General features: G+C 31.2%; 1 protein-coding gene across 8 annotated transcripts in view; it reads right to left on the bottom strand.

Moving 5' to 3' along the window:
• The window catches only part of LOC129962572 (phosphatase and actin regulator 4-like), a 130,234-nt gene that overhangs the window by 21,042 nt on the left and 81,472 nt on the right, over nt 1-27,720 (bottom strand). For 5 of the 8 annotated variants that reach the window (XM_056076346.1, XM_056076342.1, XM_056076339.1 and 2 more), the window contains 2 exons: nt 11,579-11,752; nt 7,408-7,512 (listed from right to left, as the gene is read on the bottom strand). In XM_056076346.1, the coding sequence (XP_055932321.1) occupies nt 7,408-7,512; nt 11,579-11,752 (279 nt within the window). Of the gene's footprint in view, nt 1-7,407; nt 7,513-11,578; nt 11,753-15,896; nt 16,019-26,870; nt 26,890-27,092; nt 27,142-27,720 lie in introns of those variants that run through there. The other 3 variants (XM_056076344.1, XM_056076347.1, XM_056076343.1) reach the window with 3 other exon arrangements.

Here is a 27,720-nt window from a genome sequence, read left to right as displayed (position 1 = left end):
GAGCAGAGGATCTAGATAAAAACTAAATAATCATAATTTGAGCATTTATTGACTCAAGTTAGAAAAAAATATAATTATTTACTTCATTTAAACCATTTTAACACATGTATTTCCATTATTAAAGGTTTACACATCAGCCTTTGGGTCCTGAATCGAAAAGATATATATTAAACCGTGTTTGCCTTAAATAAAGCTGATTTATTGAATTAATAACGCAGATATTGTAAAAAATAATTGAAACTTGAAAGAAGGAAGATATTGGGATTTATAGTATTAATGGCTGTTATCCCCTGTTTCCATATGTAGAGAGCAAAAAAGGTTTATCAATAAACACAAGAGAGCGCGCACACACAAATTGAAGTTTCAGTCAGTTAACAGTTACAAAGCAGTTCCGCTGATGCGATTACGTACATATTCGGGAATTCCAGTGGAAAGAAGAGGCACAATAAGACATCCCGCAACAAGGAATGGTGATAAAAGAGTCTCAAAAATACACGTTTCTAGGTAGGTTTGCAATGATATTTAACTTTTTTTTTTTTTTTTTTATTTGAACTTCTGTCAATGTGATGACAACACGTTCATAAAATTTAATTTTTTTCCCCCCCATGCACGCGTAACGTGCTCGTGCAGGTTAAATTTTATTTTTATTTTACGCCAAATAAAATTGTTGAAAAATATAATTAAATCATCTTAAAAATTCATTAAAAATGGAAATTTGAAACATTAGTATCATTTGGAAAGATTATTTTTTGTACTTCATTATGATGCAAAAATTATTTTTGTGCTGTAATATTTTCGAAAGTTACAGCGGAAAAACTCCAAAATTTCGCTTAGTTTTTTTTTTTTTTTTAAATTAAGATCCTAATAAAAAATTGAAAAAAAAAATAGCTCCGAGGTGCACATTTCCGACCCTCAAGGTATGCATGTGCGAAATCTGGTGGCTGTATGCCAAACGGTCTGGCCTGTAGAGCGCCAACCCACATGCATTTATCTTTATTATAAGTACTAGCCACCAATGGCGACCAGCTGGTTCACCAGGAGTAATGCATTCTAAGATTTTTAATTAAATATTTATGCACGTTGGTCTCGTAATAGCTTCTTCAGCAAAATATTTTTAACCTTCAAATTTCGATAGTCACATAATTCATATTATTATAGAAGCTTCATGATATTATGTTCATTGTACTATATATCTCTCTAATTTGCTGTTAGCTGCCAGTTTGAATTTGAAATGGAAAGCGATAAAACTTAAATAAGAAAGCAATTTTCTTGAAGCCCCAATTTTTTTTTTTTTTTTAATATTACAGAAAATCGAATTTTTTAGCACTGCAATCTTATGCGTACTACAGAATCTTTTTTTTTTTTTAATAATTTATGCAAAATATCAAAGAATTATTCTATAAAAAATGTTATGATTCATCATTCAATTCAGTTTTAATTTCAAAAAGATTTAAATGCGGTAAATAATATTTTATTTCAATCAATAAATATTCTTTTGAAAACAAGTATGAAGTTTAAATTTTATACAGCCCTTCGATCCTGTACATCATAATCAGTAAAATTATCTTCACACTCTATCATTTCTAACTTTGGCAAGCAAACCTTACCGAGTTGTAAAGCTTTAAATATGATTGTTTTAGGACAATAAGCAATTCATTATTTTAGACAATCAGCCTCAGGGAAAGTTCAACCGCTGATTAATTATTTTCTTAATGACAGTCGATGGAGAGGCCTAGAATTGCGCATTTTTATAGACATACAGGGTGGTTATAATGAAAATTCCACTTTGAAATGGTCATAAAAGGAAAACTGCCGAACCAAATATTATCAAACTTGGTAATAGTTTAAAAAACGTCATGGGGATTATTTTTTCCACCAAAAAAAAAAAGTTCAAACCTCACCACGAGGGACGAAATGGCGCTGTATGCAATATTGTTAAACAAAAGACGAAATGAAGACATCGATTTAAAATGTGATTCATCGTTTCTGAAATGAAACTGTTTGTAGGGTTATGTAAAACCGCAATGTCTTGTAATTAATTGGCTTACGGCAGGAAGAAGCAAATCATTCATGCAGATGCGCTTTACACGTCATTTGGTTTTCCAGATAAAAGGGCGCCTGTCCTCACTGTTACGAATCGGCAATGTCTCGAACCATGCAAAACCATTCTTTTCTCGTTCAATGTTATTATGAATGCGATAGCACTGAAATGCGTGCTTTGCAAAGGTATACGCCTAGCGATATGCTAAGAGCTGTTTTTGAGAATGCAGTAATGCGATTTACCTTGATATCAGAAAATGATGGATGTCAGAAACGATTAAACACATTTTAAATCGACGTCCTATTTTGTTTAACAATATTGCATACAGCGCCATTTTTTTTCCTGGTAATGAGGTGGGTTTTTTTTTTTTTTTTTTTTTTTGTGGGAAAAAAAATCCCCCATGACGTTCTTTAAACTATTACCAAGTTTGATAATATTTGGTTCGGTAGTTTTCCTTTTATGACCATTTCAAAGTGGAACTTTCATTATAACTAGAGATTGCAATACCGGTATTCGGTATTTTTTAGATCTTAATACCGGGATCCCGGTTTTAATACCGGTATTAGAAATTTTAGAAAAAGAAAGAAAACACAGGTGTTTCTTTGTTTTATTTGCCAGTTTTATTAGAGGGTATAAATATCACAAAAAATAATTTGTAACCAATAAATTATGACAGTATATAAAGAATCACAAAAAAGTAAAGGAACATGTTATTTATTTAAATCACCAAAAAGTGTAAATAACACTATTCAGTCTGTGGTACTATTAAAAATTTTTGAAATGTAATCTTAAAAAACATAATGCATCAATTGTATTGTCATTAGGCCAGAAAAGTTATTTTGTGCAAAAATTACCAGTTGTCGAAAACGCTCTTTCGGCATCTACGCTAGTTAGTAGTACTGTTAGCAAGGCGCGATATACTTTTTTCAAGTACTTACCGCTAAATCTCTCATGTTCAAATAAATCGATCTCTCGTCGGATGGTTTTGGAAATAGTTGATTTCTGTATTGTATTTTAATTCGTTGAATTTTTTTTTTAAATCGCTAATTCTAACTTTTGTTCAAGAGATGATTCCTTTCACTATCGACTAATTAGTGTCATCATAATCTTCGTTAACTGAACCGAATTCTTCTGAATGTGGATAGGTTTGTGGGTAAAAGTTTTAAGAAAATTTACTCTAAACTAAATCAGATTTCAATTGGTTATTTTCTTTTCTTCTTTTACATTTCCATTTTTAAAATCATTATAATTATGAAATACCATAAGACATTTTCTATTTCGGTATGCCTTTCTTCTGTGTGATTTTTCAATGTAATATAAAATTCTTCAGATAGTGGCGTGTGCTGTGTTTTCAGTCACTCCAACACGAAATGTATTATTGCATTAGCAGTTAATAAATTATCATTTCTCCGATATAATACCTCAATAGTCAGTTTTATTGGAAGTAGAGTTGATACAGTTCTGGATATTAAATCGAATTCACTATCTGAAAAATTAATTTACAGGTTTAAGTCGATTATTGCTTTTTGGACTGGATTTCTCAGTTTCAAAGATCGTTCCATCATTAGGAGTAAACTGTTCCAACGTGTTTTAGAATCTAATATTAACATATATTCTGTTTCGTTTTCAGTTAGTATATATTTTAGTAATATGACATTTTTTATAGGGGAACGTTTAAATATCTTAAAAATTTTTCGAACTTTATAAATTATAGGAAGCAATTCTTGATGAGTTAATATTTCCTGCTCATTAGCGATATCTCCTTCAACAATTACATTGTCATTATCTTCATTGTCAATATCACTCTCACTCTCTTCAAAGTTGAAATCCGAAGTTTCTATATCCACAGTATTTGGATTCTTCTCTTTTTCAATTTTTGGTATAATACATCTATTACTCCTAATTAAAATCCATGACCATAGCACAATTGCTGATTTGCACCAATCAACTTTCCAACTTTTTTCATAACTGTTGCTCCATCAGTCGTTATGGATACAATATCTTCTTTCAGTGAAAATCCATGTTTCGCTAATTTAAATTTAAGCCATTAAGTAAGCCATTAATTAGCTAATTAATTTCGCCCGTTAGGGAGACAAAAACAAAAACGTATACTATTTTGCTATGTTGGGGATCCCTGAATATATAGTGGAGAGAATTAAAAAAATTTCTAGTAAATACCGAAAAACCGGTATTTAAACTTGTGAATACCGGTATTACAAAATTGCACAAATGGCTCAAAATATCGGTATTCGGTATACCGGTATTGCAATCCCTAATTATAACCACCCTATAGAATGGAGGCATTCACATTTTCATAACTCAGCCAGTTTTTTAATTGCAAAAGAGTGAACTTTTATTATTTTAAATATGTCTCAAGAATATTTTATTAAACATTAATCCCAAAATAGGGGATCTATATAAAAATTAAAATAGACATTTTTCTTGTCATTCATTAGAGCATTTATTGATACAAACTGCATAAAATATAATTTATTTAAAGCATTTTGTTAGCAAATGTTTGTTTATTACTAAATGTTTACAAATTAGCTGTCGGGCCCAGATAAGAATACATATCCTGTATATTAAACTATGTATGCCTTAAATAAAACTGAAATATTTAATTTATAATACAGCTATTTTAAAACGTTGCAAAAAACTTTTTTTTTTTTTTTTTTGAAAATATCACATTTTATACTTATTCCATTTTATACAGACACATGCTGAAAATAATATTACAGAAAATTAAAACTAGAAAGATATAATTTTTTTTAATTTGAGCTTTTGCCAATAGGATGGCAACACGTTGATAAAAGCTAATTTTCCCCCATGGAGATTAAATCACTCATGCTCGAGCAGATTTTTTTTTTTTTTTTTTTTGTGTGTGTGTGTGTGTGTGTGTGTGTGTGTGTGTGTGTGTGTGTGTGAAATAAATGGTTGAAAAACATGGTTAAAATATTTTTTTTAATTCTTTAAAAATAGAAACTTAATTTATAGATTAAAACGTAGATATCATTAAAAAGAATTTTTTGAACTTTAGCTTGTTGTAAAAATCATTTTTGTGGGATAATATTATCGTGAAAAAACACCGAAATTCAGCTCAATGATCAATGAATGAAAATTCTAATTAAAATAGAAAAGACAAGGTATAGATATGCCACATTTGGTCAAACGGTCCGGCCTGTAGAGTGCCACACAGCTTTCTTGTAAGTATGGCTGTAAAATGTGAAAGCTGATTTTCAACTGAACGAGAATGTGAGCTGATGGGAATAAATCCGTGCGAATTCTATGAATCAGCAGATACACAAACACTCAAAATTTTGAGATTTCCATCTGACCTCTTTCATGAGATCACTGCGTCTCCAACTATAGCGAAACATTTAATAAATATAAAAGTAGCTGCACCATCTCAGCTAAAGAAAGTTGCAAGTTAGCGGCGCTTCAAGCTTACTTGAATTGGCTCAAACGACTACAAAAGTACACTAAACGACGTCTAGCCGGAAGATTCGATCCATGATAAAATTAGTTAAAGTAATGTTCAAATCTCTGATACTTCAGTAAAAAAATGTGTCGAGTGCAAAAACAATCAGCGGGAGGGGTCTCCCAAAATAGAAACCAAAACTTGAGGGAGAATTACAATTGCAGCCACAACATCGCATATTAAATTTGATATATTTAAGTGGTCGCATCTTTGAGTTATTACATGTTTCTGAAAGTACATCTATGACATTCAACCCCTTATTGGATTGTGTGCCGAATATTATCCGCCGAGATCTCTTCGCTTTGTAGTTATCGAAGTTAAATTATATTAAAACAGATACACTTCCTCTGAATAGAAGTTGCTCAAAATTTGATAGCGATCTACAAATGGGTTCTAAAAATCATACCATATTTCATCCGTCTATCTCAAAGCGTTTTTTAGTTATCTTTGTCACAGAAACACATAATCTAAAAATGGGTTTTTCGAACTCGAGGTCTAAAACGTAGGGATTCGTCAAAAACTCAAGTTATTATTTTTGATGACCACAATCCTTTCTCTATACGTCGTATACCAGAAAGTGTTTAAAACATTTTTTTTTTTTTTTTTCCCCTCTTTCCTTTCGTTCTCTTTTCGTATTTTTAAGTGCATGATTTCAAACAAATGACGGTTGTTATACAGATCTGAATGCGGCTTAAAAATTTGACTGATATAGCATTCCTGCCATTTTGCATACAATAAAAATGCATCCTATAAAATTTAAGCCCACCATAATGTTGAAGTTTCAAAACAAAACGGAAGGTTCTATTCTAATTTTCTATTTAGAATAGAAGATAATTAAGATAGATAGTACAATTTTACGGGCAAAATATTTTGACACCTCGTATCTTTATCCGATTCCTCACTTCCAGTAGCAAAACAATCCTGATTAAGCATTGTAAACATTTATTTCACATAATTCCATTTATGCGCTTCATGCTTTGCCAAAGCATACTTAGAACTACGAAAGGAAAGAGAAACTCCTCCATAAGAATTTCATATTTTAAATTTTGACGACCCTTTCTAGGGTTTGAAAATACTTTTAATTAAAATTTGAACTTAATTTCTAAAAAATGAATCAAAACCAAAAAAAATTTAATCGGAACTAGTTAAACATCTGATTGCGCAATTTTTTTAAAAATCAGTATTTGAATGCGACGTTAGCAAATAAATTCATTTTTTTTTTTTTTTAACAATGCGAACTGATACTATATGCTGCAAGACAATAATGATATAATAAAAATTTCTAATTCTAAAAATAAACACGCTAAACTGTGAAAAACGTGAGATGCAATAGAAAATGGACTGATTGCCAACTCGTGGAAATCGTGGGATAAGCAGCTATGCAGGGTTAAGTAACTTTGAATTACGATTTACAAAAAATGATATACTTAACTAATTTTGTGTTAAGTTTTAAATATTTGCACTCAAAGCGCCTCTCAAGCAGTATTCTAGACGGTGCATCATTTTGACATTACTTGATCTTAATCTTTGTTAAAATCAGTGTTATAAGCTTCTGATTTTTTTGAAAAAGAATCAACGTATGGAATTTTTTTTCACGTCACATAGCACTAGATTGAGTACTCATATTCACGTTAATTATGCATTCAATTCGGACTCAACTCCCCCCTCCCCCCGAATGTAAAGAGACTGTGAAAGAAACGGAAAAGAAAATCTACATATAAAAGGGTGTTTTTTTTTATGCCAATAGAAACTGCTGGAGCTCTACCTTAAGACAGGGTACGTCTGTTGAAACGGTAAGGTACAGTTTCGAGAAGATTACCCAATAGTTAGCTGTATTATACAATTATACACGAGACAAGAATATACAAAATATGAAGGAATAACTCACCATTTATTTTGCCATCTTGGTCTTTATCAATTCCATCGGGCAAAAGCACACCTTTTTTAATAAGCTCTTCTTTGGTTGAACGCATCGATATTTTTCTTTCCAGAGCTGCAAACGAAGCAAAACATGTCGTGAGCACGAACAGAGAGCATGCAAAAGGGGTATATTTAATAAAACTTCGCTTGATAGAAAAGTTATGACAGTCAGGGGAACGGCGACTCTGCGACTGCGTCTGCAACCCATCGATTGAAAACCTATAATTTAATTACCACTGTCAAAACATTTACCCTAGGGTTGACGAATCAACTACGCAGTTATCCATATTTTCACTAATTTGTTGACTTTTTTGTATCACACAGCTTGAGGACAAAAAGGTAGTTTTCAAAAAGTAACTGTGGGTCACGTACAAGAATCTTTTGGGTATTTAAAATTGCAATTGAATAATTTTATCACTTATATGAAATTTCATTCAAAGCCAAAAATAGAAATTAGAAACCAAAAGCAAATCCAAGAAAAGAAATAAAAGCCTCATCTGATGGAATAAAATAAACTCAAATTTATTATTTTCCCTCTTCAATTTTCGTCGATAGGATCTTGGAATATTTCTGCCCAGTTTCATTTCCCTTATAGTAATTATAATAACAGGAATATTAAGATTTTTGGATTCACTCGAATAACTTAATAATTTCTAAGAGACAGCAATTAAATATACTTTCGAAAAATATAAAAAATTACTTCATCGATTAAAAATCTTAACGTCGGCAATTTCGGAACGAATCACGCCATTCTGATTAACAAAAAATTAGGACCTGAAAACAGATTCCTATTGCACATCACATCAATGTTGTAAACAATGGGAATTGTAACAGTATAAAACTGTAAAAAAAGCAAAAATGCCAAAACGCGAAAAGAAACTTTAAAATTTCAAATCCCTTAACGTATAACCTAATTCAAAGTACAAATTTCAACAGGCTTTTTTTTTTTTTTTTTTTTTACATTAAGACTATCAAGATTAACCGCTGGAAAGACAAAATGCTTTTGTCAGCTGCGTACACAATTCTCAGGCAATTCTCACAAAATTAAAAATGATGATCGGTTCATTTCCCGGAGCACAGTTTACAGGAGCCCAATCCTAGGGTCATAATTCATTTAGAAAATATAAATCCCGAATTTCTATAAGGATACTTTATGTAGCCTCGCTGTGGATTAGAGCGGACTGTTTAGGTGTATCTCCAAATCTTTTGTCAACGCAAATGGGTTAAGATACCATAAACTGGGACAACTGAGTTTTTAAAAAAATATTTTAGTTCATTATTAATTCCTGAACACAACAATAAAGGTGCCAATGATTTCATCGCACAAAGAAGACAATAATGTCTTTTTGCACGTTTTAATCTTAATAAATGATTTAACTTTTAACGTTTTTACCTTCAATTTGAACAAGCATTTTTGGTAGTCAAGCGATTCCAACTGTCCATTCCTTCAAATGCAAGTAAAACTACCAGTTTTGCATAACTCAACATATAACTCCGTTTCAGAATAATTTTAAAATGATTCCGAATTTTGAAGTATCCGAAATGTAACAATTTGAATCTAATATTTTATAATGGCAAAATTGTACTAGAAATCTGAGTGGAAATGGGATGGCTTTAGTATCAAAAATTTTGTCTTTTCCCCAAATTCTTATATTATATATTTAAAATCAAGTGTAGAAAAAACCATAATAAAAAAAAATCGAATTGCTTTTTTTTTTTTTTTTTTTTTTTTTTTGACATTATACATCTGACGCGCGTGATGAAATGAAGGTCGACCTGATTCAAGAGATCGATAGTACGTTCTTCAAAACGAAAACTTGGGATTCTATTGTGGTCGAATTCTTGGGGAGAAAAGAGTGTCAAGTATTTTGTTGATGAACTCGCATAAATGTATGGAGACAAGGACTAATCTTCATGCGAATAGAAAAACCTTTTACTTTTCAAATGTGCACAGTGAAGCTTTTCTGAACGTTCAAAATATCCTACACATAATTGACACTTTTTACAACAAAAACCCGGGGAATTTACCATTCTCGGTGAAATCACAAAAGTTTTGAGATTTATGATTTTTAAATATTTCAATGTTTAGGTATGTTTTGACTTTTTTTCTGCATATCTTTCTTTACAATAAAGAATTAATACTAAGATATAGAGTGTTTTCATAATTTTAATTTTTATTATTTATTTCGGGGGTGGGGATTTCGATTGGTTTTTCGACTAACTGGTAAAGTTGCTCCTTTCTCAGGGTAGCTTTGGCAGCATGATTTTTTTTAACAAATTTTTACCTAAACTGCCATGTTACCATACAATGCAAAATTAGAAATCGAAGCTAATAATGTTATAATAACATTGCTGGTTTACATAGCAGTAAGAAGAACATTTTGGCAAAATTATCCTACTTTACAGCATTTGAAGTAAAATTAAAATTCTGTGAAGTTTCTAACAAAAAGTATTGAAAAAAATCGGCAGAAAATTGAAAAAATACAGTAAATTCCATAAATCCGAGTACTATTTTTCGAGTAACTAAATAAACGGGGGGAGGGGGGAATCGGTCAATCTTTAAATTCCATAACCTGGCTAATGAATGATATGTGCTATTGAAAATTTAGCAGTTCGGGAGTGCATACTGACTTTCTAGACAAAGCAAAAAGAAACAGGATGCATTTTGTTTTGCTTTAAAAAAGGAATGCATTCCTTATGTTTAAGCACGGAAGTTAAATGTAATTGCCCTATAAATAGGAGGCTGGGCATTAAGATGTTAAAAACTCCTTAAAATCACGTTTTGAAATCTATTAGTATCTGTGCAGTCAGCATCTCAACAGATGTAAAAAAAATGATAAAAACTGAAAGGTCAAAATTTATAAATGTAGAATAATCAAGACTGGATTGTCTCACAAAAAGTCATATCAAATATCTTTGACACTGGAGCTGTCTCAGAAGAATCCAGTTATTACCGATTAAAGAACCGATCCTGAAAAAGTATTCCATAACAGCTGTGCTAAAGCGTACCATATACCTGTGCACACGGAAAACCAGCTGGAACCGATCTGTCAAATCTGAATAATGTATCACAATCGCATAATAAAACAGTAATTGCCAAGTGTTTGATGTGAAAAGGCGTGTACACATTTCCAAAAATTACATGGCTGTTGAACGAAAAATTAAACCGCTTCTTACAGAAACTGCATGAGTCAGAGTATTCCTCTGCAGTCCTAAATATAAATTAAAAATTCTTTAATATTATTATAAAATTTTGAAATTTTTTTTACCTTAATTTTATTTTGTTTTTAAAACGTATTTTACAATTTATTAGACAGAAGCGAGAAGAGAATATTTGTAGCAATGAAGTGCAGGAATGATTTACTATAGTTGATCTTCACAATAAAAATCCTTAGGAATAGCAAATTAAGAGCCATTCAATGCGTATTTTATAAAGAAATTTTTTCATGTTGCTATTAAGGCAAACTTGCGATCCAATTTTTATCAACGTAATATACAAAAGGCATTCAAACGTTTTCAAAACTCTACAAACTTTTCGTTAATCTTTTCAGTTTGGATATACTATGCTATTAATTTGCATTGCGACCGTCCAAAAAGCAAAAAAAATTATATATCAAGCAGATGAAAGAATGCAATATTCCGTTTCAGTCGATTTTAACAGTTAATTGGACATTTGTTAACTGTTATTTTGATGTTTAAAAAATAATATTTAACTTATTTTACGATATTTTGAGAAAGTTTTTCAGATAAACATGTGCAAATGAAAAAGAAGTATACGGCTTTTTGTCTAGTACACTAAATAAGTCAAAAATTTTCAAACCACAAATTTAAATAGCCTCACAAAAAACAAAAAAAAGACAGATGACAATGGTTAAGCTACCGTTAATACGTAAAATTTGCACATTCTGAATATATTAATTAACGGATGTCACGGATGTCATATTCTTCAATATTCAGCATGTTCGTTATACTTCAACAGAAATGTTAATAACTCGTATACCTAGTGATGAATGCACATTTTTTAACACATGTTACTCAAAGGAAGAGTTAACTATGCCAATAAATGGAAAGAGATCAGCTGAAATAAATTTTTTACTTGCTTGATTGAAGTGGAGAGAGGTAGAAAAAAGGCCACTTACTTCTGGATGTCTGCTCGAAGCGGTCGCTCTTTTTCTTCCGCTTCCACTTCCAGGGCTTGAAGAGCCGCCCCAACATAGCGAATCGACTGTGCTTGCCCTCCATGGGGGAGGGCGTGGGCGACCGGGAATTGGAGCCCACGGAGCTCGTTTTCATGGCACCATTGGTTTTCTTACCTGAATAAGGGAAAAAAAAGAACATCCTTAAAAGTTTCCCCAAACTAACATTTAGATTATATTAGTCGAAAAAAAATTCACCTTTACAGTAAAACGGCAAAGGTAGATATATAATTGTAAAATTTCATTATCGCAAAAGATCATGAAATTAACAGAAAAGATAATTTGTTTAATTTCATTAAAACATCTGACACACATGCTAATTTATAGTAATTTATGAAAAACTCGTCATTTTAAATAATTGCTAACATCGAGGTAGTAAACCATAACCGAGCGAAACATATTTATCAGAAGCCTCGGATAAAAATAGATTGGGGGGGGGGGGGATCGCATGTAATTTTTCAGCTGATTATAGAATAATCAGCTGAAATAATTATGCATTAGCCGCTTCTATTCAATTTCTCAAATGATGCAACAGCGTGAGTTTTCCGAAACCTTTCAGCGATAATTCTAAATAACGACGAATAAAAAATGCAATTTGCTTCATAAACAGTTAAGGAAAGTCATTTGCTTCATCAGTTAACACAGCGACTTACTTTAAGGAAGTCAAACTATCTACATTTTTTTTTTAAATAAAATCCACGAAGCTTTTTAAGGTGAGAAAAATGTACCTTTAAATATAAAAATTATTAACAAGCGAATTTATAGCAATATCCGCGACACTGATAATCCAAGAACATAATAAGACACTGATAATTTACTGTGAAAGAACGCGACTTATCTCATTGAAATCCACTCGTGTCAACCAATCTGATAAAGCAACTTCTAAAATGCGAGAATAATGATGGTAATTCCCAAGTCATTTGTGAAGCCAAAGGAAGCTATTTTATGGGACTGACAAAATTTTACAGGTTTCGGAAAATGCGTCCTCTTCTATGCAATACTTAAATTTTTGATGTATTATTGCCGCTGCCATGTCTATTATTAAGGATTCCTCGTTATTTGAATTTCATTCATATTTTAAAATCTGAATATGGAAAAGTAACTAACCCATATAAAAAGCATTTTTTTTTTTTTAAATCTGCTTTCAAAATTAAGACTTTTTTTTTTTTTGCATTCTTATTCTTCGATCTTTAAACTAATGTTGTGTTTCTCTAAATTTATGTATTAGTCAATGGTAACCCCCCCCATCCCCTGCCCCAACTGAACAGTAAGCAATCGATCAATAGAACCTCGAAAATATTATACGTGAAAACATTACCCATATTACCCAACAGGATTTACAATGAAAAGTCAGAAACTATGAAGAATAATTATGGTTTAGCGCCGAAATTTCAAAGAAAAATCTGATGCAGCACACATCTAAAAGAGCGATAAAAATGAGATTGGCAAAACTATCCAACAGAAATATTGCTTCATTTGCAACAAACGTACGATTCAAGTCCCTTTAATATTCGTGGGAATCGTGAATCATACAACTGAGTCGCAAAATTGAACATTTCACATAGCTCAGGTTATATTAAAATTATTAAATACTTTTTTTTGAAATGCATTCTGGGCTAAGGTAATTTAAAAATGAACATTCTGAATTTTCTTTTATATTCAAGATAAAAAGTAAAAATCAGTCACCATTACTACTGTAAATTTGTGGCATATTCTGCAGAAAATATGCGTCTCTAGAAAGTTTTATAACAAAATTTATCAACATAAGCATTCGTTTATTTAATTTCCACTTGAAAAACAAGCTAGGGAAAAATATTCTGAATTTCAGAACTTTTTTTATATATAGCGTGTGCTGGTATTAAAATATGTTTATATGAGAGATAAACTGAAATCTACGTCAACACTCCTTTTATTTTTAATTAAAACCAAGCAGAAATCAATCAGATTATCTACATAGACAACGCACACGAGGTAAACAAACTTGATTAATAACATGCGACTAGGGATTGCAATACCGGACCAAAATTTCAATACCGGTATTCGGTATTTTTTAGATCTTAATACCGGGATACCGGTTTTCATACCGGTATTAGAAATTTTTAAAAAACAGAGGTGTTTCTTTGTTTTATTTGCCAGTTTTGTAAGAGAGTGTAAATATCACAAAAAATAATATGTAACTTATAAATTATAACAGTATATAAAGAATCACATAAAAGTAAAGGAACAACTTATTTATTTAAATCACAAAAAAAAGTGTAAATATCACTATTTAGTTTGTGGTATTATTACAAATTTTTGAAATGAGATCTTAAAACACATAATGCATCAATTGTACTATCTTTAAGCCTGAAAAGTAATTTTGTGTGAAAATTACCAGCTGTCGAAAACGATCTTTCGGCATCTACGCTAGTTGGCGACACTGTTAGCAATGCGCGATATACTTTTTCCAAGTATTTACTTCTAAATCCCTCATCTTCAAATAAATCAATTTCTCGTGAGATGGCTTTGATTTATGTATTGTATTTTGGTTCGTTGAATTTTTTTTTTTTTTTTTTTTTTTTTTTTTATTTATAGCTAATTTTAACTTTCGCTCAAGAGACAATTCCTTTTCACTTTCGACATTAGTGTCATCATAATCTTCGATAACTGAACCGAATTCTTCTGAATGTGGATAGGTTTGTGGGTAAAAAACTTTAAGAAAATTTACTATAAACTTAATCAGATTTGAATTGATTATATTCTTTTCTTCTTTTTCATTTTCATTTTTAAAATCATTATAATTATGTAAATACCGTAAGACCTTATTTCGGTATGCCTTTCTTCTGTGTGATTTTTCAATGTAATATATAATTCTTCAGATAGTGATGTGTGCTGTTCTTTCATGACTGCAACATGAAATTTATTGTTGCATTAGCTGTTAATAAATTAAAATCTTTCCGACATAATGCCTCTATAGTCAGTTTTATTGGAAGTAAAGCTGATGTAGTTCTGGATATTAAGTCGAATTAACTATCTGAAAAATTAATTTACAGGTTTAAGTCGATTATAGCTTTTTGGATTGGATTTCTAAACTTCAAAAATCGTTCTATCATTAGGAGTAAACTGTTCCAACGTTTCTTAGAATCTATTATTAACATATATTCTGTCTTATTTTCAGTTAGTATATATTTTTGTAATATGGCATTTTTTGTAGGGGGAAGTTTAAATATCTTAACAATTTCTCGAACTTTATAAATTATAGGAAGCAATTCTTCATGGGTTAATATTTCATCCTCATTAGCAATATCTTCTTCAACAATTATATTGTCATTATCTTCATTGTCAATATCACTCTCACTCTCTTCAATGTCGGAATCCGAAGTTTCTATATCCACAGCATTTGGATTCTTCTGTTCATTCTTTATTTATTTTTTTGGTATAATACATCTATTACTCCTAATTGAATTTCATGAGCATAGCACAATTGCTGACTTGGAGCAATCAAGTTGCAACTTTTTTCATAACTCTTGCTCAATTAGTCGTTATGGATACAATATCTTCTTTCAGGGTTTCCAAGTTTCGCTAATTTAGATTTAAGCAATTAATTAAGCCATTAATTAGCTAATTAATTTCGCTCGTTAGGGAGACATTAAAAACAAAAACGTATACTATTTTGCTATGTTGGCAATCCCTGAACATATAGTGTAGAAAATTTAAAAAATTTCTAGTAAATACCGAAAAACCGGTATTTAAACTTCTGAATACCGGTATTACAAAATTGTAAAATGGCTCAAAATACCGGTATTGCAATCCCTACATGCGACTGCGTTAAAAGTGCTTAGAAATATAATATTTCGTCCAATTAGATTCAGGCGAGAGAAAAAACAAAATTTTGTATAATGCAAAAACTATCTGCGAAAAAATACATCATTTGATAAAATTCATGTGATTGAGTCATCTTCCCACGTTCACCGGAACTATTAGAAAAATTCAATAGTCTAAATGAACACCAAGTGCACTCTGATAATCCTTAATAATTATTGCACAAAGAAAGCGATTACCCTTTGACCAAAATGTCGGACCTCATCACTGCTAAAATAATGCTAAGTAAATGGATATACGAAGCATTCTCAGTTTAATAAAAATAATAATAAAAAACAACTTTAAAAAAAAATCTAGAATGCAATAATTTTAAAAAACAAGATATATATAAGAACAATAACGTAAGAAGCAGACTGCTTTAATATGCAATACAAGAAATTGGCACTAAGAAAGAACTTACCAAAGCATGATATTTTTCTTAGTATAGAAATAATTAATATTTTCGTCTTCATGTTAAATAGATTATAAGTTAAATAAATAATTTAGAGAAAGTTATTTAGAAACACGAAAAAAAGAAGTTGCGAAACAGACAACGAATGCATATATGTTACTTGAATAGCGATGTCATTCTAAAGTATACCGTGATGTTGCCACTGTTTCATTCATAATTCTGCTTCGTGTGTAAAAAAAAATATTATAAAATCACCTTCTCGAAAAACGAAATCAACCCAGAAAGACATAAGATATCAACTAGATTAGCTTTCATTTGAAATTATATAATGGAATTTTAAGCAAAAATAAAATGTACACTAGTATGAACAAAACAGGGCATTTTATTCCAGTTTTGACATATGAAAGTTCCCATAAGCGGTATTAGAATCAAGATTCGAACAATGACACAAACAATTCGATAACCGCAAAATAAAATAAAATGACTCTCTGCATGCATGTGCTAATCACTAGGTAAGGTGGCAAATTTACAGAGGCAATTCCCAATTTGATAATGAATGTGTTTATTTTGGATCTATGATCCGTAACTTCTATAATATTTTTAAAAAAAAAAAAGACTGCCTGCCGGAAAAGACGATTGTGAAATCAGATCATAAAAGAGATTCATCGGAGAAATTTCCTTCAATCACTTCCGACAATGTGCTGTGCAATTCCGTCTAATTCCATTCCTGTATTTGAATAAATCTGGCTGTCAATTCGTCGGATTCGTTTCTCTTACAATCATGCTTGTAATCAATGTTTGAAGATATTTGATTCTTAATAAGATTTGGGCGTGAAACTGAGCTAAATTGTAGGCGAAACAAGTATGTTAATAAAATTAGCAATCGAAATGGTTATTAGGTTATGAATGAGTAATGAATGAAATCAGGTTATTTGAATGAGTAATGAGTAGACATGAGGAAACCAGTATCTTCGAATTATTGATCAACAAGAACAAGATTTGCGCTTAAATACCCAATTTTGGAGAGAGAATAGTGAAAAAATAAATTCAAGTCAGTAAAAAGATTGAATATTTTTGTAATATATTTTATTAGCAAAAATGTTTCACCCTTCGATCAAGTCTTAAAATATTACTTTTCCGAAAAAAAATTATTCACATCAATAGGCAAAATTAATATTTTAACAAACTTTATTTTTATCAAAAAAGGTTGCAAGAACCATATGGTGCAAAAAAATGATGTGCGATTGATTCTTCATTCGAATCTACCATCAAACAACGAAAATTCAATTCTACTACTCTAATGCTGGAATAGCATTCATGGAAAAGAGGGGTTAATGGACCACTCATTTGAGAAACTGTCAGGAATGTAAGATTCGTTCTTAATATTAATTTTGATCCCAAAAAGAATGAAGGGAAGGATGCGCAAAGAAGAGGATGGATGGTCGTCGCATCAGATTACGAGTGGAGTACCTTCTGAAGTACTTTTACCCTAAAAACCTACTTTACAATGCCATGCCTTTTAATATACAATAAGATTGAAGCGAATAATGAATGGAAAACTACAAGAAGTCTATATGTCTCTGACTTACAACTCAACAGACTAGGTTGCAAGAGAAAATAAATCTGTGAATGAAGTCAGGATACATTTTCAAAAAGTAATCGGACATAACCAGGTACATGAAATTAGATGGGTTAGAAGAGAGTAAAATAATTCTTCTTTGTTGTTACTTTCTCAAATCTGAATTAAAAAGAAAGCATGGCAACTGTCGAAAATACCGAATCACGTTTCAGATTTCCTGGAGTTCGGAAAACACACTGTTGGCATTTCACACACATTTCTGTCTGTGAATACAATAACCCAAAAATACTTTGAGCTGGACGGATGAAAATTAATTATACGGACTTAACTTTGTGATTTCAATCAAATTTATTATACGGACAAATTTGTGGATTTCAATCAAATTTTGAACGAAATCCGTTGCAGGGAAGTTTTCTCAAAGTATAAATGAACTTGATAACAACAAAATGTAAAATGCTAGATATATAAAATTTGGTTCACAAATTTAGCATCTAAAATGTAGATTTTTATAAAATTTTGAACCAAATCTGTTAAAGGAATGGTCACTCTACACTTTCACATACATGTAAATGCAAAAGAGTTAACCAATGAATCGTATGTGTTCTTATCACTATAAGACATTTGCGTATCAATTTCTGGTCGTAAAAAAAGGCTCCGTATGCGCACGATAGATTCAGTAAAAATGCTAGATTCACACCAAGTACCAATATTTCGTAGTCCCCCCCCCAATTACCATACAAAGCTTTCGCGGCTTTCCTCGGGATGGGGGGAGGCGAGAAAAAGAGAGCGAATAAGATATTTATTGAAATGTTCGAGAAGGTTTCGGGAGGATCCTTTCCAATGATTTTAGAAAGCAAAAGTCTGTAGATTGTGAAACAAGAAATTTACTTGTGCTTTTCAGCAAAAAATTTCTTTAAAATAATAAGGTAAATGTGATAATGAAACATCTATTTTGTAATAATAATACGAGCTATAAAAAAATAATTAGTTCATAAGCAATGTGAAAAGCAATGGAAGCCATAAACGCGAGAAAACAATGAGATTGTGAATTGAAAAACGGTGAAGAAAGACTTTGCCTAGTTCCCCGATATTTCTTTCAATATCAATTTGCAGAATATCATGTTACAAAAAAAACGATCCAAACAAAATATAAATTTTAATATTTTCTCAAAAAAATATATAAGCATATGCTTTCAAAAAATCAGAAATGGTAAGAAGCATCAACATACGAAAACAATCTAAAAATCACTTAAACTATGGGCGAATCAGAAGAAGGGGGCGGGGAGCCAGGAAATCAAATTTCGAAAACAAACACATGACCGCTGTCTTCCCGAGATTAACCATTCACAACCTTTAAAAAAGAGAGAGAAAAGATCCCGTACAACTTCGGAGGAAGTGGCATTCAGGTTCTTCCACATTCTTCAAATATTTAAAAGCTCTTTTCAATTTCGACGGGCTAATGAGCAAAGAAAGAGAAAAAGAAAAATCGCAAGGAGTCACGACAGAGTACGTGACCCAGTTCTCTAGAACTGTGCAGGTGATAATTACGGCAAAGACAAGCAAAAATTCTCTTTTAAACCTATAATTTATGCTCCCTTTCAAGTTTTCTTCTCTTCATACTTTTTTCATTTCTTTCTTTCAATTGTTTTGCCCTGCATTTGTGGATCATGAAAAGATTTGAACCTACATGTACCAGCAATTGCTACTTTATTATATTTCAATCGCCCCCCCCTCCCCGCCCAGATTCGCTTACTGCCTCCTTTTTCGAGGTAAATTGTTTCAGTTTCCACCATGAAACAGAAGCACTATTTTCTATACAGTAAGTGAAGTTCATTCGCTTATAAGACTCGCTTTCTATCTAATCATTAGCACCAAATTACGAATATTATGAAAAAAGCTACGCGAAATTTCACAGCAATGTATCGACACAACTATCTTGGTAAATACTCAACTTCTAAGCACGATATATAAATTGCATTCCCTTATTTTGCACGAATATTTTCTTCCAAATTTAATGATCAGTGTAGCTGCATGGGAATTAATGCACAAAATTGGAAGGAGGGGGGGGGGGCAAAGAAACTTCTCTTTTTAGCTTTCATTTTTGTTTTGCTATTAAATATGTTAGTATGCATTTCTACTGAATATGTTAATATTGCGTTTTTGTTTTGCTACTGAATATATTAACGTTCGATATATGTAAATATTCGTAAATGCTAAAATTCAGTAAAATAATAAAAATGAGAATTTTAACTTTTAATATCTTTTCTTTTTTTTTCTGACAGTAAGGGTTCCAGGTATTAAGATGATTGATTTGGTAATACATCCGATTATGTATTACCAAATCACAGTGAGAATTTAACAACATATTAATAATTATGATATAGCAGGAAATCATTGATTTAAAATAATGTATTCATTTTATAGACATAAACTTAGTCGCAGTGAGTTCGTAAACCAAGACAAAAAATTCTTTTGACCGCTCATCTGCCAGCAAAAACTTTTTCTTTCTTTTAGATAAAGCACAATCTCTGGCTCAACACCACCAAATACCGTGCATTATTTGGCGATGGATCTAATAGCACGCACACGACTATTAAATATCCTTACTTTCTTGGGTGATAATAAAGATGATTGCGCGTGAGAGTGTCTCTCTCTGAGTTGGCGTTCTACAGACCAGACAGTTTGACCAAGAGATAACTATTTTGCACAATACATATACTTCGGAAGATGGGAAAGAGCGAGAAAATTTTCAACGGTTTAATCAAAATTCTAATTAATTAAAAATAATATAAAATTGAGCTCATTTTTGCTCCATCTCGTACAGTTTTACCACATTTTGTACTGATATAATGTGTGCGAGGAAAACTAGTTTAACTGAAATTAATGTTTTCAAATGAACAATTTTAACACGCAACATGTCATATGGAATAAATGATTGTATTTAAGAAAAAAATAAGTTTAGCCGATATTGTCCCGATGTATAAAACATCCTATTTTAATTATGGTGCAATTATATTTACTCACCATTTAATAAATTTTACACATAATTACGTAATTTTATTAACCCAGAGAAATGCGTTTTTCATTAGCTACTAAAACTACGTTTTTTCCTTTTTCTACTCTAGATTATCCCCGAAAAGCATCCAGCAATAATTTGCATTCATTTTAACATTTCCTGGTATTTTTATCAACCCCCAAATGTCTTTAATGTCTTGGCGAAAGCGTTTTCTCTGCTATTCGCTGACTGCACCATGGAAAAACTCCAGATCTGAATGAATGCAAGAAATGAACTTTCATACTCAAAGAGTATCCTAATGCTTTATATTTTTGCAATACATATACAACTGGCGCATAGTTACAGAAAAATATCTTTTAAAGCGTTCCATGCATTATTTTTAGCGTCATTCATTGTAGATGAAAATTTTTTATTGAGTATTAGGCTTCTAATGTCTAGCCCAACGAGTGTACGCTCTTTTCATTTAGCTTCCGATAAGCAAGGAAACTTTTTATTTAAAACAATCGCCATTTGTTTTTGTTTTTATTTATTTATTTTTGGGAATGCTTTCAAGAACTGTTTCATGGGACTCAATTTTATATTATAATAATAATAATAATAGCATGGGTTTTCTTTTTTTTTTTTTTTTTTGCGCAAGACAAATTTTAGTACAAAATGTTTTTGCTGCCAAATTTAAGGTATTTTCTCAGTAAATACCACCCTTCTTACTTGTGTTCACTTACTGTTCCACTAACAAATAAAACACAGGATTTAAGTATAGCCTCCTTGTTGACTAAGAAGCATACAGAATATTTTAAGATTTCCGCAAAAGTTCCAATTACGATTCTTGTATTTTTAAAGTTATTTATTTAAAGTATTTATGTATAAATACAAATTTCACATTTTTGTAACTTTCTCTGAGATGGAGAGAGTGGCCTACAATTACAGAAACATATTTTCACCATTATGTAAAAGAACAGCCTTAAGGCTCCTTTTAGATGAAATAAACAATCTCCATTCATCAACAACCAACAGTAATATCGCTACAATGTAAATCTCGCATTCAATAATTAATTTTTATTTGAGTGAATGATTGAGCAGCATCGCAATTTATATCATACTGAAAAGTGTCATCTACCTGGTGATATATTTTTTATATTCTTTGATAGAATAGGAACAGGAATTTCAAAGGTGAAACGGGTCGCAAAACCAATTGAAGATTTGGATACGAAATGTTCTTATTTTTAAAACTATACCTAGAAACATAATCATATGGTTTTTAGATGATTTTCTGTATATAATTTGGAATATCAAATCAAAATGGGGTTTCCCCCCCCCCCTCCTTCTTAAATCCTCTACACAAATATAACAAACTGTTTCGGGAACTCACGACATATTCTGGCCACTCCGAAACACATGAAGTATGGCTTTTTCACGAAATTAGTCATTTTCCGCTGTTGTTTTTGATCGCAAATCTCATAGAAATTATCCGGAGAATTAACATAAGCACGCGTAGACATAATCCTCTCACAGTTCAGCACAATTAAAAGGTTAAAAATTAAACAACATAAATTTAGAATAAGAATGCACGGTTATGAAATTTTAGCAATCAAAGCAGCAACAAATAACCTAGTGCTGCCAAATTCAAATCGTAACGGTCTTTATTTTACTTTCTTTCATTATTGCACAAAATGTTCTTTAATTGAAACTTTTTTTAACTCTTTTAACTACAATCAATGCAAAATAAAATTTAATTCTCAGGGGGGAAAAAAGATTATTTTTTCTCTTATTGAATTTCAGATAAGCTTTAATTATGTAAGACCCTTCCTTTTTTTACAAATATATTAACTAACACTACAAGATATATGCCTGTCTAGACTCATTTTTAGCCATCCAGTCACATCTCAGGACTGCTTGTCAAATTTACTCACGAAAAATGCAGTACAAAAATATATGCCCATTGGCGGAATGCTCAAGAATGAGATGATTTGTTTCCTTCCAGTGGCGTCTCTCCTTAATCCATACAGTTTACCAACACGCCAATCAGAACTGAGCAATAATTTCATAAACAGAAAGAAAAAAAAACTCATTTATAAATACGAAATGAAATCTCTGCATCAAAATAAGAAAATTTCATCGACTAAAACAAAATTGCATTGACCTTAAGCTCACCAGTAATAATAATTTTTTAAAAAAAAAAATCGCTTGCACGCTCGTTCAATGTTTAACCTATAAAATAGAGAGAGAGAAAAAATTGGGAAATTTGTCCTCATTTTTTTTTCCTTATTGCATAAAAGGAAAAAATGTTTTAAAGATATAAATATCAAAAAAGATAGTATGAATGAATTTTATAAATTTTTGTGACAAACAGTTTCATATACATCAAACCATATAAGAAAAATGCTGCCCTTCTTTCTTAAAAAAGAAAAAAAAATTACAAAAGGCATGTGTACGTTAATTCATTTTTCGTGTTTAATATTATTTTTTAATTATAGAGCATTTTATTGAATGTATAGGGAATTTTAAACGAACACAAAATAAAAATGTTAAAAGAACTTATTAGCAATAACGTCCATTTCATGTCGTCCATAGCATCCATTCATATGAAGAATTTTGTAATCTGTGTTTATAATGTTTAAAAAGAAACAACAAAAAAATGTTTTACCGAAATAATAGCAATAATGTCCAATACTTCATAATTCAACTAAAAGCTCTCCGAGAAGAGGGGAAAAATAATTATTGCAAAATACGTATTTAATTAAAATAAACTGTTTTGGAATTATAATGATGGATCAATATTTTAAAACCAGTTTAGAATATTTATACCCAAAATTAAGGCTTTCTCACTCATAGCAAGTGGCCGATTTGACATTCGAAAGAAGAAAAGGGAGGGCGTGGGGAATAGTTCCATGTGTATCTTTTCAAATAAGAGACCCATTAAAGCTTAAAAATCATAACAGTTAGCAGGAGTTGGACTTTAGTTAGGCTGCCTTTTCCCATAATACGCAAAACCATTTTCGCTAATTATGCCGATAACTTGTCGTTCTGAAAAAAGCAAACAAAATTTATTTCGGCGAAAATATTATATATTTACTATATATTATATATATAACATACATATATGATATAAATTAGATATGATAGTTAATCTTTCTCTTCCATAGTCTGTTTTAGACTGTAAGTAAAAATTTGATTTTTATTAGTTGCCAACGATGTTACATGAAAAAACATCAGCGAATTATCAAGTTCGATAAAAATTACCATTTTATATTTTTTTTTACAGATTTTTCCCGACTTACCGGAATTTTCTGAAGATTCAAAGTTTTCCGGTCGGCTGGTCACCGTTATAACGACTTTAAATAAATAATACTAAAAAATTTATTATTTATTATTACTTAGAGATAAAAACAGCAACCAAACAATATACTGATATAGGCTTCTATCAAATGAAGAAAAATCGTGAAAAATTAGTAAGTAATATACAATTTTGGGTACGGGTTCTTTCGGGTTCTACATCTGAAACAGTTAATCTTATTTTAAAAAGTCTTTTTATCACAAGCCTATGTTATTACAAAAGTGATATTAATAGCAAACATTCTCCGAATAATTTTAGGAATGAAAGCAAATCAATAACAAGCTTTTTCGATTTTCAAATCATTGAAATAAATCCTTAAACTCAAAAAGTGTATAATCATGCATTTTATTAGGTAATTCATTTGTTTGTAGTTCATATATAATACTATTCAATTTGTTAGAGTAATGCAGTGAAACCTATTCTTGGCCAATGTTGATGAACAGTCGAAATTCTTCAGCAACTTGAAATGAATCCTGTCTCAACGAAAGCTTCCTTTCAATGAAACATTCATAAGGTCTTCATATAACTGAAAAATCAAGATTCATTTTATACAGTTCGTTTCGGACTCCTAGTCCATAAATGGCCGAAAGTAAATCAAAGAATATAAAACGGCAGATTGAGAGGAAGTTTTCATACCTTTTATATCCCCTGAACATCAAGCAGTTCAAAAGGATTGCCTTCAAATAGCCTTCCGCTTCTAATTGGCATAAGATCAAAAATACTTAAGAATTTCCCCCTTCTGAGTTGCTTACAAAAGATGTTTCCAGCAGATTTCAGACCTTGAATTAAGAATCTCAGTCCCTGTCCTCATCGTTCATTTATTTATTGTGACAATTCATTCATCTATATTACACTCGACTTCACTAAGAAGAAAGAAAGATTCAGTCGCTTTCATCGGCAAGAATGAATAGAATTATTGTCTTCTAAGCATTCCTTGAAAAACAACCAATAGCCGGGAACCATGAAATTCCATTCTTGCAAATAAATAACTGCAGAAAAATAATTAAAAAAAAAAGAGAATAAAATAGAAGGATACATTTTGCATGCCAATTGTTTCCAAAGTAACCCCGTCCTTCCCTCCCCTCTCACAGCGTGCTATATTACAAAAGCAAAATAGACCTTTGGAAATGTTTTTAAAGTTTACAATTAAGAAAATTTGTAACAATGTCAAAAGTACAAAAGGGAAAGGGTAATAAATAAATGATTCTCAAAAGAATTTCTCTAACACTTTGGAACAAATGTATCACAATGAATAGTTATCATAAGTATATCACAACTAATACATCGGGAAAACAGGTGAACACATATTTTGGTGCTAGCATGTTTTTAATAATTTTATATACGATTCATGAATTATATTGGAAATAAGCTAAAAAATAAAATTGGCATTAGTTTTAATATGAGATCTCATTTGTAAGTTAGAGCGTTAGCATTAAAGTTGCAAAACTGTCGTTATAAAGAAAGCTTAACAGCAAACACAAATAAGACCCCGCTTTTCGCCTTGTCTCCTTCATTGAAGAAAATTCAAGAAATGAGAATCGTTTAGGATTTCAGAACCATCTAAAATACCAGTTTTAAGGGTGGGTTTTTTTCTGCCCCCTACTTATGCTAGTCATTATTGCCTTTTGCATGTAAAACATAGCTTAGCCTTGTCCTTCACGAATTGTTTTAACTACTTTAGCTTTATATGTACTAGTATAGGTAAGATGACTTTGTCTTATCCGACTAAGGGTTAATAATGATTTTTTTTTTTTTCTTTAGCAACAATGTATTCTCTCATAGGTCATTCCTTTTTCTTTCTTTCTTCCCCCCCCCCATTTCTTTTTAATCAAGTGCTTTTGTTTTCGTCATAGGTACAAGAACACAAAGACTATTTTTGCTTCTTGCTGATCAAAGAGAAAGTTTTCACTATTTTGAAATCTGCAAATTACTCATTGGCGCTTGTAAAAAAATTTCTCCGTCACCATATCATATTCTTTCAATCGTCGCACGATTATATTTATATATCTGCTACGTTTTAATATTTTGATGTAATTCAGTAATTCGAAAATAATTTAATTTTTAAAATTTCAAGGATTTTAAAATTGAATTATCCTGAATCTCAAGAAGTAGCCAATGTATATAAATGGGTTTTAGAGTTGAAGCCAGCATGCTAAATATAGTGCAAATCAATTAAAAAAATTATAGGTACCAAGAAAAACAATTTTTTGTTGGTGGTGCAAGAGTTGGGGGAAAATATTGAATGAATACACGCAATGTATTGTCAATCCTTCAACAAGTTGAAATTTCAGCATTATTTTTTTTAATAAAAAAAAGGCAAATTCTGGTTTTTATTTTAAAAGAAAAATTAATGCTAGTTTTTCCAACTGAACTATAGTAATTTTAATAAAATCAAAATCATTTATCAAAGATGTTTCATCAATATTAAAATACAGTATTTTAGAGCTTTCTTACTTGTTGAACAATTTCAAATGTTCAACTTACTTAGATCAAAATTAAATTTTTCATGTACTTTCAAAAACGACATAAAAAGGAAGCTTATAAAAAAAATGCTTTTTCCCTTCGCTGGCTGGGCCTAATTTCAAAAAGAGATCTTAAAATCCAGCTCAACTGGTCAAAAAGGGAAATCGTAACTCCACTTCCGGGGGGGGGGACGATCTTTCTCATTAATATAAAAATCTGTGAAAAATTCCATAAAATACAATACTAAAGCTTAGCAAAATTTACATTAATTATGCATAAGAGATCAATTCAATTTATTTGAAAGCTATGACATTACAAATCATAAATATATCTATATTACAAAGCAAAGCTTTTTTTTTTTGCAAACATCACAAGTGAATTATTGGAAAAAAGTGAAATGGAAGATTTGAAAATTTGTAAGAAATCTCATTTAAGATAAACACTAAAAGTACAATACAATTATAATTTTAGCATTCATATGAAATGTACTAAAATCTATTACTACAATCTGAAATGTACACTAAGATTATAATATAAAAAAACTATATAATTATATGCTTCTGTCAACATATGAGGTAATAATTCAATCACCTAAGACTCGCTACAAAGACATCGACAATGGATCTACAAACCACACATCACACGCCATCTGATCTTCAACATTACAAGAGATTAAATAAACCGCAAAACAACAACAATTGAACCATTTCCACACTCGCACCACAGAAAATATCTCTACACATTCTAAATCTATCTCTCCTGCCGATATAAATAAAAAAAAAGGGGGGGGGGGGCGTCATGAGAAGTACTTACACATGAGGAGCGACCCAACATCCGTCAAACAGAACATCTCCATGTCTGTCCCGTGAGCCCCCAAGAGCAACTTAGCTTCGACAGCGCTGGCGTCTCGCCTGGAAGGTAACTCCCCAGCATGAGTCATGTGTTCCGCAATGACTAACAACTCTTTCCACAGTTAATTGACCTTTCGAAAGAGTTCGTTTTTAAAAGCGACTGGAGCCACTCATGTGTGCAGCCACTTGGCCAGTTAGTTCCTTCTTTTCTTCCCCCCCCTCGATGGTTAAATTCATTTTTATTTACCTTTCATTTTTTATATATATATATATGAAAATTTCGAGTTCATTTCCATATCGCAATTCCAGTTACTGAATTGCAAATCAGTTGCATGCAAAGTGGCAAATTTTAAATTAAATGCTTTTGTTCACATCGTATGACAGGTGATAAACCTAATTATTCGGAATTAGGTTCAGCGTTTCAATCAAAATAAGCCAGCGGGAATGGATTCCTCAACACTTTCTCGCATACTCTCTAATAAATGTGAATTTCTGTTTTAAACACGTTTTTTTCCCTCCCCTGAACGACTCAAACCAAAATTTGAACAGAACTACAATTCGGGGGGGGGGGGGGGAATCAAGTCCAAATT

The sequence above is a fragment of the Argiope bruennichi genome, chromosome 3, assembly GCF_947563725.1.
Source record: "Argiope bruennichi chromosome 3, qqArgBrue1.1, whole genome shotgun sequence".
Taxonomy (NCBI): domain Eukaryota; kingdom Metazoa; phylum Arthropoda; class Arachnida; order Araneae; family Araneidae; genus Argiope; species Argiope bruennichi.
Note: the sequence above shows the minus strand (reverse complement) of the source record. Positions and strands in the feature narration are given on the sequence as shown.